The sequence below is a fragment of the Xiphophorus couchianus genome, chromosome 15 (genome assembly GCF_001444195.1).
Source record: "Xiphophorus couchianus chromosome 15, X_couchianus-1.0, whole genome shotgun sequence".
NCBI lineage: Eukaryota > Metazoa > Chordata > Actinopteri > Cyprinodontiformes > Poeciliidae > Xiphophorus > Xiphophorus couchianus.
The window spans coordinates 11,066,315-11,084,016 of record NC_040242.1 but is presented as its reverse complement, the minus strand read 5'-3'; the positions used below and the strand labels follow the sequence as shown (position 1 = coordinate 11,084,016).

Below are 17,702 nucleotides of genomic sequence, written 5' to 3'. Positions count from 1 at the left end.
TTTCCATCCTAGTGTCCTTTATTCTTTATTGAAGGTTTTGCTTCTTTAATTTTTTCTACATGTATTCAAATTATAATTGTGGAGGTTGGTGCTGTGTTAAAATGATCATAGAACATTCTTTCAGTCCTTAATAAAAAGAACAGTTAAGCATTGCAAATTTGGTAAATCTCCACACTTGATCCCACAATTGAGTAAAGAATAGTGCCATATTTTACTTGAATCTATGGGAAAATATACAAAGCTCAACCAAGTTAAAATGCAAACTAACATTAATTCGACTTTACTGCGTGCTTACATAGAATATAAATATACATTTGCTTTGAATTTCAACACAATGGACTGACTTCAAGGACAAATGTGGGAGAAAACATAAGTTCAGAAGGATTAATTTCATTCATATGTTTGATTCTTCTCTTAAGATGTTTAAACAATTTAGTTGCTTTAAATTTAGGTATAATACACAGCACTCCCTGTGATGCCTACAGTATATATTCAATAAAAGTGCTAGAAAAAGTTTTTTTTAGCTTTCCACATGTAAAAAAAGTACACACAACTTCCATCACCAGTCCATGCCATGTATGCTTTTGTCAAAATCAATTAAAGATTAATCTGAACTATAAAACCTCAGTACATCTGCATCAAACCTAACCAAAAGAAGGAAAAATAGAAAAACAAGCAGTTTTTAGAAATAACTTTAATTCATATCTAGTTGCCACACTGTAAAAATCACAACAGTACCTTCAACAGTATGGATTGGTAAAGGGAAGTTACAAAAGTTGGAAGAGAATTACAAAAGTCTTTTCCCTCTTAAAACAGTCATTTATATTTTTCGGTTTGCCACATCAGATGACTAACAGCGGTAGAAAACGTGCACACTCAACACAGCTTACATTGACTAACAAAGGACAGATGGTTTGTAAACGGAGTCAAACATGACAAACGAGCTGTTATTGTATAAAAATGCCACTAGAAACAAACAGATCAGGATGCAATTACACCTCACTGAATAAATACCAGATATTTTTTTTCTTTTAGCGCTCTGTAAATCTTTACACATCCAATCAATTAATATTAAGCTACCAACATCAGGCTGAAACATGTTTTACACAAGAAATTCCTTCATTATATTTTTTTCCTTTTATATATTTACATAATGTAACTCCCTCTATAGAGAGAAGCCTTTTTCTGTCTTCGAAACCAACACCTGTGCTGAAACATGAAATATATTTTAAGGTTTTGAACTAACAAACAAACAAAAAAATAACACACACTTGTATCCTTTCTATGTTTGGAAATACTTGTGCGTTGAAATTTTTGTTTTATTTTCATACAACTTAAGCCCTTTCTTTATTTGGGTAAACAACAACGAGGTGTTTAAAAAAAAACACACTCAAAGAGAGTAACGGACGTTGTGTCGGAGAACAACGTGGAAGGTTTAAAATTTGAAGAGGTCAATAAAGTGCTGCGGAGAAATGGGCATCAGGCAGCTGTCCGGATCATTGGCGGTGCACGGGTGGCCAAAGTCCTGAGGAACAGTCAACAAGGAGAATGTGAGAAGGCCAGGTAACCAGGAAAGAAGGTAATCGCAATACACACATTCACTAAAAATAGGTTTACTCAACTGTTGTATAAAATTAATTAGTTTTTACAGAGGCATCAATAACATTTTTCATAATCGTGAGGGTACGCTTCATGTTTTTCACTGCACTCTAAAAATGCAGTAAAAAACTTCTAGAGTTTTAGAAAACTAGAAAACGTCTAGAGTTTTCAGTAAAAAAAACTCTAGAAATGTTTTTTTTTGGTCAACAAATATTAAAAATCCTAAACTTCTTTCCTACAACCTTCACCACAAAACCACCTGAAATAAGTTAAGAGGCCACTTGAACACATCTAAATTAGTTGGATCTGGTGGGGAAATTATTCAAATAATGGCCAGCCTACATTACTGTATTGATCGTTGAGTACTAAAGCCTACAATTTATTGAAGGACATGAAATAATCTTTTAAAACAGCATTATATTCAGAAATTCTCTCGTTAGTTTTTGCTGCAGAAAAATAGAGATAATTTTGTGCAAAAATACAAAAGGTGTCAGACTTTCCAGAGATAACATTTTTTCATTTATATCTTAAAATATAATTTGATTGGAAGCTAATTGAATAGTATTCAGGAATAAATTAAATAAATGCAGTGGTAGAGATAGAATTAGTTACTGTAAACCAACATTGGACATTGGCATGCAGACACAAACATTTATCTTTGTATTTATGTTAGATTATACAAAGATAATACAAAGGCAGCTGACAGCCTTTTTAAACGGAGATCTAACAAAAACAAGTTGGTAAAGTGAAAATGTAAGAACACAGCAAAATGAACGGCACTGTTTACTAAACACTTCTGAAAAACAAGATGGCATCAAGAGAAACCTGGAATATCACGCAAAAAAGCTCCACTCATGAAAACAGATAAATCATGATATGATCGACAGAGAACAGAACAGGCACAACAAAAGGCATGATGGGACATGGAGTACCTTGAGGAACAAAGCCACATGGCGATCCTTAAGGAGTCAGGGAGAAGGGGAACCAGGAGAAGAGGCAGGGAGGAAGGGTGGCAAGTAAGGGAAAGGATGCAGAGAAGGAAGAAGTTAAACCATACGGGGAGCAGATGATGAGAAAAGTTACAACTGATCCAAAGAAGGAAACGCTCCGACTCAGTGTTATTGTTCCTTCTAAGTACTGTTCTGCATGTTTCTGCAAATTCAAGAAATATTTCCCAAATAATTTCACTCGAACTGCAGGAAAAGCAAATCCATCAGTTCAGAGAGTACAAACAAAATATTTCAACACTTGAACTTGGGGGCAAAAGGGTCGAAAATAATTGTTTGGAAATAAGATATTTCTACATGTGAGAACACAAGTTCACAAAATAATCACTCTAATGACTAACAAGGATTAGGATTATTAGCAGTGCTCATGTGTGCTGATGTTTGTGATTCACTTCATCACACAAACATCAAAAACTACATGTTTATGGATGGTTAAAAGCAACACAGAATTTCTTTCTCCTACTTTTGAAAATAAAATATTTGAACTTTTGAACCCAAAGGTCAGCCTTTGGAAATTTCCAGGAAAAACAAACAGTTGTACAGATTTTCACCTCGGTTTTATCTTGAGCAAACAAAAGACCAAGACCTTTGGTAAAAAGCTGAGAAAAAAAAAAAAAAAAAAACTTGATTCACAAACACTTAAAATCTGTATTTTAAACACCACAGACTTAGTTTATTTTGAGCACCAATTCCATCTGTGCAGTATAAACAGACTCAATATACTCCAATATACTGTCTACAAGCTACAAGCTAGACAGGATTGTCCAATACTGTCTTGCTCGAATTATTCTGATACATTATGTTTCAAGTAGTGTTTAAAGTATTGTCAAAAAGCATAAAACACAAAATAACCATCATGATAGCATGATTAAAATGTCTAGTTTTAAACCAGTCATTTCAATTGTTTAGCATCTGTTTTAATTTTTGTCAACAAATATTAAAAATCCTAAAACAATAGTCAAAAGAGAAAATTTACTTAAAATATAGTCTCTGAAATGATAATTTTTAAAACTAATAAGCAAAACATTATGTTTTCATTTCATAAGGTACAAGGGATGAGGACTGAGTTAATGATGCTTAAAACAAAGTTTGACTGGTCAAATTGATCGATTATGTGTGTTTTCAGTAATATAAGCAAACTATTATTTTATTTTTGCAATAGAACAGTGACAAACATTACGTACATCTAAAATATTTTAAGATTTACAGACACGTTTGTAAATTTTGCAAATAGGCAAAATGAACGATGAATCATTTTTTAAAGTTATTTAGAAATATGTCACTATTGTATTTAACAAGAGCCAAAAAAAAGCAACAAAATGTCTTTCAAAGTTTTAAAATACTTTTATATTGCAATAAAGCATGTTATGTAGTTTAAATTACTTGCTATCTGCAACATTCTGGTTTTAATTTAGCATCAACTCAGCGTTTTTTAAAAACCCAATCCCTGAGATAAGGCAGATAAAGATGGGCTGCTTGTCTTGTTTACCTTCCAGAAGAGGATGCTACAGTGTTTGCAGAAGTGCAACGTGTCGCCGTACTGCTCCTTCATGGGGTAGTGCTTCTGCAAGGTGAAGTACATCAGCTTCCAGTCCACATTGTCACTCCTGGTTAGACCCAAATTCCTACAAAACTGTGTATGAGCAGTGGAAGCCCATAAGCAGAACATGAAGCATGGAGCAAACATTTAATATCACAGGAGATCAATGTGGAATTACAACTGGAGCAACTCATAATTAACACCACTCTTTCTGTGGTGCTTCTTTTTCAGAGGAAGTGTATTTCCCAGCTAAAAGAGTAAGCTTAATTTTATCAGCACTGCCCTCTAGTGGCTAACATGTAAATTGCATGCTTTATAAACCACAGGAACGTTTAACTAGTTCAAGCAATTAAACGTGAAATTCCAACTTCAAATTGGGTGACATAACCATGTAACTTCCTCACCGGTTTGTCTGAGAAGTGAAACTGACAGAGTTTCTTCCAGAGAGTCCTGTTCTCACTGAGGATGTGCAACGTAGGTGTGGCCTGACCCAGGTTGATGATGTCACAGGCGTCGGATAACTTACAGAGGATTTTGTTCTGCATGTGCAGCGGCAGGTCGTTGAAAGACATTCCCGTGTACAATTGCTATGGAAACAATCAGCACAAAAACTGATAAAGACTTGAACTGAAAACTTTATCTACTTTGCACTATAAAAATAATCAACACAGTTACAAAGGAATCCGTAGGCTAATGACAGCCCTGGAAAAACTCAGATGTAACTAAATATAAAATGTTTCTTTTCAGTTTTTACCTTTGGGATCTGCATATTGTTGAGCTCCTGTTGCCATTTAACAATGGTCTCCAGGCGACACAACCAGATGTTCACATTGCCCACGAGGACACACCTGCCAAAATGGATGGTCAGACTGTGGAGTGTGGAGCTCAGGTCCTGCAGAAGCTCCTTAACAAGGCGTGGATTATAGTTGTCCTCAAGGACTAAAGGCAAGGTTGAAAAACAAACAAACATCTATAAATCTTACCAAGAAAATAAAATGATTCATTCAAAAGGTACAGTACTATTGACCAACCTATTGCTGTACACTTCACACATACATTATGTAAATTACAAACAAGACCAATATCTTCCCAATCTCAAAGACAAGAGCAGTTTGTCTGCTAAAATTGCTGCAGAAAAATAAAAAGGGAATAAAACACCCTCCTTAGGGGCCAACATCAGGGATGTCACACAAGGTAGATTTCATCCTGTTTCTCAGTGTGTCTTTCCTTATATTTTTGCTAATAATTTTTCTAACAAAATAAAATGCTTACATTGTGTCTAAAAATAATGATTTTGGGAGTAGGGATGTCAGGAGATGGCAAATAAGTGTATATTTAGCCCTCAGTCATGAAGTCCTAATGCTGTTTATTTTTCATTTCTAAGAGAAACTTTGAAGATTTAATGTGATCCTTTAGTAATAATTAACATTTATTTTAAAATGCTTTTCTGCATGATTCTGTTAATCAGTTGGTCTTAAAGTTTTTAGAAGAAAATTGCCATGGTAAGGGCCTGGAGTTCTTTATTTAAAATTGGATCACTTTATTGCATCTGTTATGTTTGTTAACAGCAATCTTTCTCAAAAACTGCAACCAAAACTGACATAAATTTAGCTTCACATTGCTCCCATCTACTAGGATTAATCTGAATGTTTACATCAACATGTCTCTGGTGTAATCTGCTCTGAATGCAGTGCAGATATAAAGCAAATAGCAGATGTTTTTATGTTTTAAATAGCAAGTGTTTCTATACTCAAAACACTTGAGTATAAGTGTCTCGTCCTCTTACCTTTTCGTACAATCTTCTCCAGTATATTGAAATAGTTTTTTTGGGCAGCTCCACTCAAAGACGTTAACTGAGACCTGGCTATCAGCTGAAAAAGCTGCAGAAAACGGAAGGAGAGATTTAGAGAGTAAGAAAATACACCAGTACAGGTCATGAAATAAAACACTGATTGACTATAGGTGATAGTCATTGCGCACCTTCGCAACATAGTTAAATCTTCTCAAATCTTGGATAGCACTGGAAAAGTCTAATCGGTTGAGAGCCTCCCCGAGTGTGCAGTAGCCATGTCGCTGTTGGCAAAGAACAAAGAAAACATAAAGCAAAGGTGAGAAAATTACATTCTGTTGTATACCCAAAGAGCAAGGTCCAACACAAAACTGCAGCAATTTAAAGGTTTCAAAACTCACTTCTTTCGTGCTTCCTTTCTGCACGTAGATCCATTTATCTCTAAAAACAACTAAGACAGAAAACATAAATGTTAACAGTTTTCCTGTTTCCTGTTACACTGCAGATCAAAACCTCTGAAGGGAAACTATGATAGTTTTTTGTTTAAAAAAAATGTATCGCATGCTACTTAAATTAATTTCAGAATACTTTAATTTATTCTCATTATTAGTAATTTTCTTGTGTTTATTTCATCGTGCGAGAGGCAGATCTTCACAATGCTGTTCTGGAACAACAAATATTAATATTGGCACAGTGTAACATTTCATTTGAGAATATTTATTTAATTGGAAAAAATCCATAAAAGAACATTTTTCAAAACAAAAATAATTGGTGACTAGGTGTCAACCTACTGGAAAAAGGTGGGTTGTAAAAAATATTACCAGCAGAGTTCCTACTTGTGATTTGGCAGAAATATTTCACCTCTCGAATATATGTTCTGACATTTAGAGTTACATTTATATTTTTAGTGTGATATTACGTTATTATAAGAAAAAAAATAGTTTATTTGATCCTCTTTACACACCTTTTCTCAGGGTACTGATAACTATGGAGAAACCTGTAAAAGTGCAGGATGTTTGTCATTCCATGACCTGCTAGTCCTGCATTCAGCATTCAAATCTTACTTTTGTGCACCTTTATGCACAAGACCTTTAATTTTCATTCCACAGACTCCCCACTAAGTCCACACAGTGTCGGAAACTCACACTGGGATTTGGTGTTATTATTGTACAACTCCTTCTTCCTCTTGGTGTTGGCGAGCTCACACACTTCTCCAACAAACAGATTCTCATTGTTGTCACTGCAGAGCCTGTTCACACAGAGGAAACAGTTTTTGTATTGAGTTAAAAGAGAATACAGGTTTGACCAGAAGATCCACAACACTGTAATTACAAACCACTGGGAAGACTCTGATGTGCAGCAGTTTCCTCTGGCAATTTGCTTAAGGTTTCAGTTGTGTCTTCTGCTATATTATAAGTTTATAGCCTCAGTTGAAGTTGAAGCCGAAAATACAACAGACAGGCGTGTCATTGAACTACTCTCGCAATATTGATTTACAGCACAGAATATATGCAAGCTATGAAAAGCCATAAAGATCAGAAAGGGAACTGATAATGAGTCATTCTGTCTGCACCACAGAGGAGACACTGCAGACACACACGAGACTGACTCAGTCTTTTCTCAGACAGCAGGCAAAACATGCCAACTAAAAAGCTACAAACATTAACAGATCTATTGTGCCAGAAATATCAAACATCTAGCTGACTATTGTTTTTTTTTGGCACACATTTTAAAGCAGTTGCATTGTTTTTAAAAGAATCTGAACATTGTGGGAGCTGACCTTAATTTGTCATCGGCTGTCGTTTGAAAAGCACCAACAGGAAACATCTTACATGTACTAAACAAATATAAATCTATTAGAAAAACAAACAAACAAAAAGAGAAATTTTGAGGATTTAAATATAAGTTAGAGCTGAATATTTTCTTTGAAATATTGAACTACAATACAATTGATGTAAATTGCAATTCCCAGGCAATTTACTTTCCTGGTAAATACATAGCATCCACAGCACTCTATATGGGCTTTAGCATCTTAGTCTCTAAACAGATACACCTGATGAGAGCATTAAGGGAAGTTAGCATCCATTCAGCTGGCCAAATGTTAGATGATGTAGATATGCAGAGAATGAAAACGACACTTCAACTATTATATCCTACCTTAATATAGCATCCAAGCAGACCTTTGGGACAGGGAAATATGTATTTTGTTATAAGGACTATTTTGCTTTAATTGCACTCAAAGTAACATTACTCCATTGATTCTAAACAGAAATTAAATGAAGAACTTCCCCTTATAATAATACTAATTTATTCTCAAGAAATCTATCGTCCTCGTGTTTTCAGGTTTTTAATCTTCTTGATGTAGAACTGCTCAGAATGAGAATCTCGGAACATTTTCCTTCTTATCATGTTCAGTTCACACCATCACTGTATCAGGAACTGGAACTCTCCAAACAAAACTCATACTGCAGTTTTTGCTACTATATCAAAACTGTTGGTGGCACTGCTTTTAACTCTGATGGGTTAGAAATCCTGCAAACACAATCGAATTATTGTGCATATCTTTTAACAACTGGTTGACGGTGAGACATCACCATGACTTGTCATGATTTGGCCATTTGTTCAGACTGTACCCTCACCTGTCCCTCAAAGACTGCTGGACATAGACACCAGCCACTCTTAATGTGGGAAGACAATGGATGGATTGATCTTTTGTATTTCATCCCAGACTTTCAGGCATGTAAAAGAAGTCCTGTGCCACAGGGTGTTTAGTACTGATCTTACATCAATTTGAACCAAACATATCCATGTTTTGAAAGCCAACATCTTGAAATTCAATTGAGTTCCTTCAGATTGCACAAAGTTATAACAAATGTAATCTCAAGAAGCTTTATAAAACACATCCAACCTGTATGCAGAAATAACCAATTCAATCTAATCACACAGACAGAAACAAAGTCAGTTACACACTTTCCAATTGACTCTACTTATAAAATGTTGCAGTCTAGTTCAGTTTATACTACCAGTTGGTGAAACTCTTCTAAGAAAATTGAACTGATTGGATTCAGTAAGTTTTGCAACACAACAGCAGACATTCGTTGATGGCTTCATTATTGTTGCATTTGCTGCCTGTTTCTTTTAAACACTACTAAAAAAATGAAGGTTTAAATATCAACGTTGTATTATTTAATAAGTGGCAGATTTATTTTACTCATTCTTTCTGAACTCAACCACACAACAATCACTGTAATTTTGTAGCATGATGTCATTTGTTACCAGAGTGGACTGGGATTGGAGAGCAGCCAGTCTGAAGAGTGATGTCATTAGTTATTGTCTTAAGATACAGAGCTGTGAGTCACTGTTAGCTGGCCAATCAATACAAAAGGAAAGACTGTGACCGGAGTGAAATGTCACCGGCTGATGCTGGGATTCCTGGGAGACGTGCGTCGTTTCTGTTGCGGGTTAGTGAAACTGGTACTGTGATGTCAGCTATTGTAAAGACATTGTGTATAGCAATATATGATCCAGATATCCCATTCTTGGTGCCTCACAGAAGCTGGTGGCGTAAGCCGGTAGCAGTTGTACAGCTACAGTTACTGTGAGGAATAAAATGCTCAAACCAACCTGAATAAACTATTCTACAAAAACACAAAAGGGCTGCACATTACATCAGGTATCAGTTGTCACAGCAAATTCAATATATGATATTTCAATTAATGCTTGGGCTCAATAGACTATTATACTCAGTATGCAAGAATGTTTGGACAAACCAACCCTTTAACTTCTTCAAGCCATCTTCACTATGTCTAGATGCCTAAATCCTTGGATATCCTATGATTAACCAATTGAGTAATTGTGTTAATAAGCATCTTATGTAACTAAAATATAACTAAGTTTATCATTACATTCTTTGTGTCAATGTTGTTACTGTTTGTATAAATTAATTTCTCCTTGATCATGTAGATTTCTCAAACTTGGATGTGGGAGTTTACTTAGCTAGGGTTACACAGTACTGTGCAAAAAACAACAGCAATAATATGCTAAAAAACCTTAATTTAGCATTTATTTTGGATCTCACTCTAGGAGGACAAATTCACTACTCGTCTAAGATAATTCTCTGGTGTTATTAAACTCTGTTTTTCTTTTTCTTTTAAAAAAAATACTATTCTAAAACAGATCTCATTTGTTTATTTTTACAGTATAATATTAAGGAGAACAGATAGATTAGACATAAACATAAGCAATAAAATGGAGCAAAATCAATGCACATCTGTAATGAAACCACATCGGATAGAAAACTAAACCTGGGTGGTCGTCTGAGGGTTGGAGACACTGACCATGTAATCAAAACATAACGTCGCTGTATCTGTTCGATCTCCATTAATTTCCTGTCTGCTCTCCTCTTGTTTTACTTTCAAGATGGAAAAAGTCATCCTTTTACCTCTAGATTTTGTAGACGTTATAATTTAGAGAGCACTGGCAGTCAGTCAGTTGAGGAGTCTACTTCATGTCAGATCTATTGAAATGTAGGATCAAAGCTACACTTTGCTACTCTGTTTTGAATTCAACAGTAAAACTCCACATACCCAAAAACAAAAAAATATTTCAATGCGTTGACTTATGGGTTCATCTCTAGATGAAAAACAATTTCTGTTAGGATCGTAATGATGCTCATTAAAATTTGAAGTGGCCTTCAGGGTATGATCAAATACTAAGTTCGTAATTTGTGCAAACTAGAAAAAGATAAAAACGATTTAATTTAATTATGAAATTAAATAAGTCAAATGTGGGGTATTAGTGGCTGTACAAAGGTGTGTACATTAACATGTTAGTATAAAAGCAAAAATAGGGCAGGTCACAAAGACAAACAATTTATGAACTTACTCTTTTAAGTCTATATCTTTGTTGTTATCCTCCAGCTCATGACCAAAGAAAACGATCCTCTTCCACCCATGGTCTGTCTTTGTCCAGCTCCATCCAGGCGACCTCCAGTCTTTGCCCAAGAAAGGCATATTAACTGGGGAAGGCCGGACTGTGAGCCGAGAAGATTTGAAGCCACGACGAACACCTAAAGGGTTAGTCAGTAACAAAATTTATTTTTGGATGCCTAAAAATAATTTTTTTAGGTAGAATATTTATTGTTCTAAATGTTCAATTAAAGATTGTGTTACCATATTTGTATTTACAGAACATTTAAGACCTATTCGTACCTGTTTATCTTGTTCACATTTCTTATAAACATAAGGTTAAATGTAATTTATTGGGATTGTATGTCAAAGACCAACACTTTCAGAAATTCACTGGTTTTCTATTGAGACTACACCATGTGAACAAATTCCTCCTGACAGCATAATACACCCATCACTATGCTGCACTGTGTGGACAGTGTGTTGATGAAAGTATGCAGTGTTAGTTTTCTCCCAAACATAACCTTTAACAAGAAGGCCAAAACATTCATGTATCAGAAAAATTTGTATTTGAACTGTTGTATTTCTCCATCACTTGTTTAACTGTCTTCTCCTTTTTTGATGCGGTCATTTACACATATATTTTTCTCAACAAAGACACTGAAAAAGGGGCTTGTGACACTTTCACGTTCTTTTTTTCAAAATATATGATTCAATACATGAATCAGTCCAACAATTGTGTTGGTTTATCAAATAAAGTACCAACAAAATAAATTGAGGTTTGAAGTGGAAAAAAATCACAAAGTTGCTACAATAATTTTAGAATGCAAAATGAAGATTTGGCATAGGAAAAATGTACTTGGCACTTTTTTATGTCAATATATTCAGTCACTAGTTTCAAGGACAGAATTCAACTGGGCATCTAATAAACTAAATAAAATAATATTTATTAATGAATATTGTTTGTTTATATTTAAAATACATGAAAATTTCCAGAAGAAACTTTTTTATATATGCACCAAGTCTAATATTTAGAATACCTGCATAAAGAGGAAGCAGCAACTCTTTACATCTATGCCCACTTTTAAGGCTGTAAGAACACTAAGCCACATAACAAGGGGCGCAATTGGATTGTAAAACATTTAAATAATGGGCTTATTCTCTAGGGTTTTCAGGTTCAACACTGGGAATGTGATTCAGTAGACGTTTTCAAAATCTCACATAAACATGTTTATGACGCATTTTTTTTCGGCGTTCTGCCTTTGCATAGTATCCTCCGCCGCTGCAACCCTTAACGTTAAAAAACAAGAAGAAAGCCAGTTGTCACTCGGTTTAACGTGCATATACCGAGAGGATATAAAATAAAATATCTATATAGCGAAATGCTTCAGCTGTGTGTTTCTAAAATACCGAACAAACCTTAATATCCGAGGAGTTCCTTTGTGGTCTTTTTCTCTCTCAGCTTTCCTTCTTGCTGTGCTGGAAATATTGACGGAAGTAAACACAGTGTGGAACCCTAGAATTCGTTCACGCCCCCTCTGCTTTCTTATTGGACAATATGTTCGAATTTACACTGTTGCTACCCGGAGCAACGCATCTGATTGGCTAATCTGCGGTGCCAATCATTGCCTTTTTTTTAATCCCGTGTGTTTTGCTAGGGCTTTTCTCCTACACGTGACTGAGGACTGCGCACATGTACTTCTGTTTTTATTTTGCAGATGGGGGATGGGAACAGGACAATCGGACAACTAAGTGCGTAATGTGGTTAGGCAACATCTGTGCAACATTTTAAAGCTTTAATGTGCATTAGAATTCCAATATTTTCCATTTTATTTTGTGGTTTTTATTTAATAGCAAGGGTTTAATTCTACTAATGTGCATATCCCATTTATCAAATATAGGTCGTTACTATATTTTTAAGTTCTTATCAATCATAGTGAATGTTTGTCACCCTTTTTATGCATTTTTACACATGTAATTAAAAGACAGTATGGCTTCAAAATCACAGATATGCATTGCATAAAAAATCCCTGCCCTTTGGCTTTATCATCTCATGTTACAACACAGACTTGAATGTATTTTATTGGTAATTTATTTGTAAATGATGAAGAAAGAACATTGAAAAAAAGAAACCACTTGGTATTCTTGTATTTTTACTTTCTTTTACTCTAACATAACATCCTAAAAAGCAAAACACCGCTAAACCAACTGCCATCTGAAAGTACCTAACAAGTAAACTAGTCCACCTATGTAAAATTTCTCCTTTTAAATAGTTTCACGAAGGGCTCAGAAATTAATTAGAGAACATCAGTAAATAAACAACATCACGAAGAGTTCAACTATCAGGACAAGGATAACATTGTAGAGAGCTTCAAAGAAGGTTCAGGCAATAAAACTTGAACACATGACAAAGCAGAGTTCAATCAATAATCTGAAAATGAAAACATAACAGGACAGCTCTAATCTTACTAAGACATGGCACTCATCCTAAAGAGCATAAATCAGAAAAGTAGCACAGAAACCCATGTTAAGGCTGTAAGATCTGCAACCACACAGCCTTAACATAAAAAGCCCCAGCTGTCTATTTTCCACTCCAGAAAACAGCCGTCATGGAAGAGTGACAAGTAGAAAGACGTAAAAAATCCCACTTAAACTTTTTAAAAAGTAATATAGAAGACAAAGCAGCTATGAGGAAGAGGTCTTCTCTCTCGGTGAGACCAGAACAACATTTTGGACCATTCTCTTATGTGTGAAAAAAAAAAGAATTATCGCATATCACCCCATGTATTGAAACATGGGAGCAGCAGTATTATGGTAAAAGGATGGTTTTATTGTTAGGGTCTTGTCAGATTCAATTGGAAAATTGCAGGCCAGTTCAGGAAGATTGTAATCCACTATTTATTTCATGTTTTATTTAGACTTTAACAGATACTGCATGTTAAGAGATACTTCCCCTACAATCAAGCATATTTACTGATGATTCTCCCTCACTATTTCTAGCTCTACTTTTGTATATATTTATATGGAGAAAATTTTGTTCTGCGATCTAAATTAAAAAAAATTCATGTTCATACAGATGTAAATAGAGTTCATAAAACCATTCTTTAATTATATTAAGGTAGACTAGCCCTCCTTTTGAATTTTAATCATTTGTAGCTGGTTGCCACATATGATAAAAATGATCAGGATCTCAACTATATTTCAAAGATATGAAATTTTTATTTTGTTTAAATAGCACATAAACACAAACACAAACCTAAAGCTGGTTTTGCTAATTTTTACAAAACAGACAAGACACTTGCTGTCACCAACAAGGTCGATTATTCTATTGTGTCATTAATGGATTTTTTAAATCACATGTAGCACACTAGTTGGGAAGTAAGTAGGTAATTGCTTTGTTTGAGTGTTACACATTCTGGATAAAAAGATTAAGGAATGGTAGTTTAACTAAGGTATTAATGGATCGGTTTTTCAACCAACTTTAAGACCTGGCAGCTGACAAGTAGAGATGGCAGGAAGTGATTTGTTATGGCATAGCTTTCAAGTTAGTGAAATATATTTCTACAACTGTGAAGTAGTTAGAACATATTTTCATGTCCATGAAATATTAGTGTCATAACTTTCCAAATTAATGGAAAAAACTGTGGATTAATGTTGCTTGAGCCCCTAGTCAATCTGTTCTGTTTTTTTCATCTTCAATTACACTCTCTGAGGGTCAAACAAACTGGAGCAAACTTGGAAAGGATACAGAAAATGGTGATTAGGGTGTGTTTTGAAGAGACAAAGCAGGCGAAGACTGGGAGGTAAGTAGAGATACAGTTTCAGCGGGTCACTGGACATAAGCCCATCAGATTACCAGCCACATTCTTCTCACCCAGATCTTAAGGGTCCAGCTGACAGCTTGTCTGAGTAAATTATCACTTCTTTCCTGTTTTGTTTTTCACTTTCTTAGACTCAAATTAAATTACATTGTTTAATTGCTGCTACCTAAGTGAGATGTAAGACAGCAGCTTGTCTTACAGACTGACATTATTTGTCTTTCTTTTGTCTGTGTGTGTGCAGGATTGACTGCATACCTTTCACCTGAGAAAAAATGAGGAATGCACTCGTCAGACCATGAACCTTAAAGGTACACTATGTAAACTGTTATTTGAGTCCCCTTTCATGCTTGAGGTAATCTGAAAATCCACAAATTATGAACATTATGCTTACATGTATCCAGCAAAAACATCAAATCCAAAAAGCCTTTCATCTTCATGTAATTACTCATACCAATTCCCAATACCATTAGTTTTTTAAAACATTGGTGGGAAAAAATAGAAATAGTTTCCATGATAAATGAGTTAGCAATGCTTCAAATTTAATACTAAAATGTATGATTGTTAGAATGAAATTCCATTTGAGGGTATGCACTACAGTTTGTCAAAACTTCACACATATTTTAAATATATAATATAGTTTATTAGAAGATTATGACAAGATACAGGGTAATTACAGCTGAGTTTGGACTTTTAGCCCTATACTTTTCCATAGCTCAATTTTTCCTTCTGATATGATAAAGGCATTTTCACAACTGTTGAATATAGCTATAGTTTGCAAAATTGTCAGTTGAATTAATCTCATGACAGAAAAAAAGTTTGTACAACAACATCTCCAATTCATTATATGTTTTAACATATCTCAGTCACATTGTGTTCAAGATACAATTTTGGACAACATGGCAGCAACACACATTCCCACAATCTTGAATACATCAGTTGGTGATATTTACTGTCAGGAATGCAAGAACTGGAAGTTAGTCACAATCATTTTGGTCTCCACCAAAAAATCTGTAACTTTTATGTAACATTCAGTCAAGGTCCCGTAACTTCTTTCCGGCATCCGAAGCGTTTTTGCAGCTGTACAGCCATTTGATGATACGCGCATTGCGCTCAATTACCGATGTGCCTTGCTGTATTTTTTTGTGCAGCTCGTTCTGAAGAAGCCCATCGCTGTCACCACTATCCCTTGAGAAGCCATCATCGGATGTGGAGATGCTGACGCTCCGAATGTTTATCACAATCTCATCAGAGCGAGCCGAGAAGTTCTCCCTCCCCAAGGTCTCAATCACCTCACCGTCCAGGCCGCAGTACTTGAAAAATGCATCAAAGTCTGCAAAGCTTTTAGAGTATCTGGAGCTGATATCTGAGTGGGAACGGCTCACTCCCTTGCCAGTCCTCCTCTCAATCTCAGGAACTACTAGGAGACCACCAGCTGTTGGCTTTTCGCTGTCGTCCTCTGTTGCTCCATTAGATTTGTTCTCTGACTGAGAAATAACTACACCGATGCTACATTCCTTTGCTTTTCCCTCAGGTGTGCTGATTTTTTCCTTGCTGCCTTCATGATCACATTTCCTGTCAGCAGCCAGAAGCACAGAAACATGCTTATTCCCAGAACTGAGTGGCAGCTTTCTAGTTATGGGGTGCCTTCGGTTCTTGAGTGCTGATCCTTGAAGTAAGTCACATTTCTGTCTGTAAAGCAGAACAGAGTCTGGTCTTTTTTTGACAGTGGGCCGATGTAGTTGTCCCGGTAAACAGAGTTGTGGAACATCTTTATGGACTGATGAGGTACTCTCAGAGACAAGATTTCCATTGCGGTTTATGCTTTGGCTTGAAGACCCGGTGCTACTCACAGATGCTGAACCAAGACTGATCACTGGCTCCTGGGTAGAGTTGACCACTTGCTGACTTTTGACGTACTTTGGTTTACTCGCAGCAAGTCTCTCCACGGCACTCATACGTCCCTTTGTCTCACTCTCCAGTTCCATTTGCTTCCGAAGGTATTCCGGACCCTTTCCAAGAATTTTTGAAGTGTCACTACTTGTCTCCATTGTATACTCACAAGATTTCCAAATTGTTATTTCCAAAGAGTCAAATATCCCTGAGTATACCGTACAGAGTCACAGCGACAGGATTCCATTCAAGCCCGCTCTTTGCCTGAGCATGAATCCCAACAGGAGACTTCACCTTGTATGCTCAAACACACATCCCTTCACCCCACCCATCCTGCGCAGGAGTAGTTTTAGCCAAACACAAGCCTGTTCAAAGTACACCTGATACTTAGAATAATGAAAGCTGAAACCCCTACAGACGTTTTTCCCCACCTCCGCTTGCAATGGAAATGCGGATCTTCTAACTTGTTGCTCAACATACAATATAAACCTTCATAAACACTCAGAAAACCAGTTTTCACCTGATCCAAGCTTCTTTTATCAGTTCTTATTGGGGTATTTACCTGGAAAACTGACTCATAAAAAAAAAACAACAAAAAAAACTTTCATCATCGCTGGTAAATGTTGTGCAAAAACTTGGGGATGTGATGAGTAATGCAAGGAATAAAGGAAGGTAGAGTGCAGTGACTGGTGACTGGAGCCTTATTAACACATCATTGTGCAATACCAGGAAGAACATTTTGTGGCTATTTGTGACCCACAGTGTTGTAAAAAAGTATTTGCTCCTTTACATTTTTCAAAAGTTTTTTTTTTTGTGTTACTTTTATGGTTTAAAATCATCAAAGTAATTCATTCACCTGGGAACTAAGTTTTCAATAATACTTAGTCCCCAGGTATTAGCCTGATGTTAATTAGCCTGATTAACATCAAGCTAATTCAGAGGTAAATAGCCTGGTGTATTAATGATTGAGCATTGGAGGATTAGCGAGCAGAAATTGGAGTACTATGTTGCTTTACTGCAACATATAGAAGTTGCCAATTTTAAGGAAGATGTGCTGCATTGCATATGAATGTGGTAAAATGGGCCTAAAACCTCATTGGCCTTTGGAGACCTGGGGCTCCCATCTTCCCCATGTCTGCCTTGTGTCCC

At 35.8% G+C, this 17,702-nt stretch overlaps 2 protein-coding genes across 4 annotated transcripts; both read right to left on the bottom strand.

The window, feature by feature from the left end:
• Positions 1-676: 676 nt before the first annotated feature.
• fbxo25 (F-box protein 25) lies at positions 677-12,369 on the bottom strand. Of its 3 annotated transcripts, none has more exons than XM_028041009.1 (11): positions 12,262-12,369; positions 10,820-11,003; positions 7,081-7,184; positions 6,337-6,386; positions 6,127-6,219; positions 5,933-6,026; positions 4,901-5,085; positions 4,551-4,733; positions 4,096-4,239; positions 2,532-2,558; positions 677-1,525 (listed from the first exon to the last, which is right to left on the bottom strand). In XM_028041009.1, exons 2-11 carry the CDS (start codon positions 10,945-10,947, stop codon positions 1,436-1,438), a joined length of 1,098 nt encoding a protein of 365 aa, XP_027896810.1. In that variant the 5' UTR covers positions 10,948-11,003; positions 12,262-12,369; the 3' UTR covers positions 677-1,435. The 3 variants fall into 3 exon arrangements, with proteins under 3 accessions (XP_027896810.1, XP_027896811.1, XP_027896812.1); XM_028041010.1 differs by having other exon boundaries at positions 4,551-4,730; XM_028041011.1 differs by lacking the exon at positions 2,532-2,558.
• A 2,912-nt stretch (positions 12,370-15,281) lies between these two features.
• On the bottom strand, positions 15,282-17,005 carry fam110c (family with sequence similarity 110 member C). The gene has a single exon (XM_028039404.1). The coding sequence runs from the start codon at positions 16,709-16,711 to the stop codon at positions 15,692-15,694; it is 1,020 nt and encodes a 339-aa protein (XP_027895205.1). The 5' UTR covers positions 16,712-17,005; the 3' UTR covers positions 15,282-15,691.
• Positions 17,006-17,702: the final 697 nt, after the last annotated feature.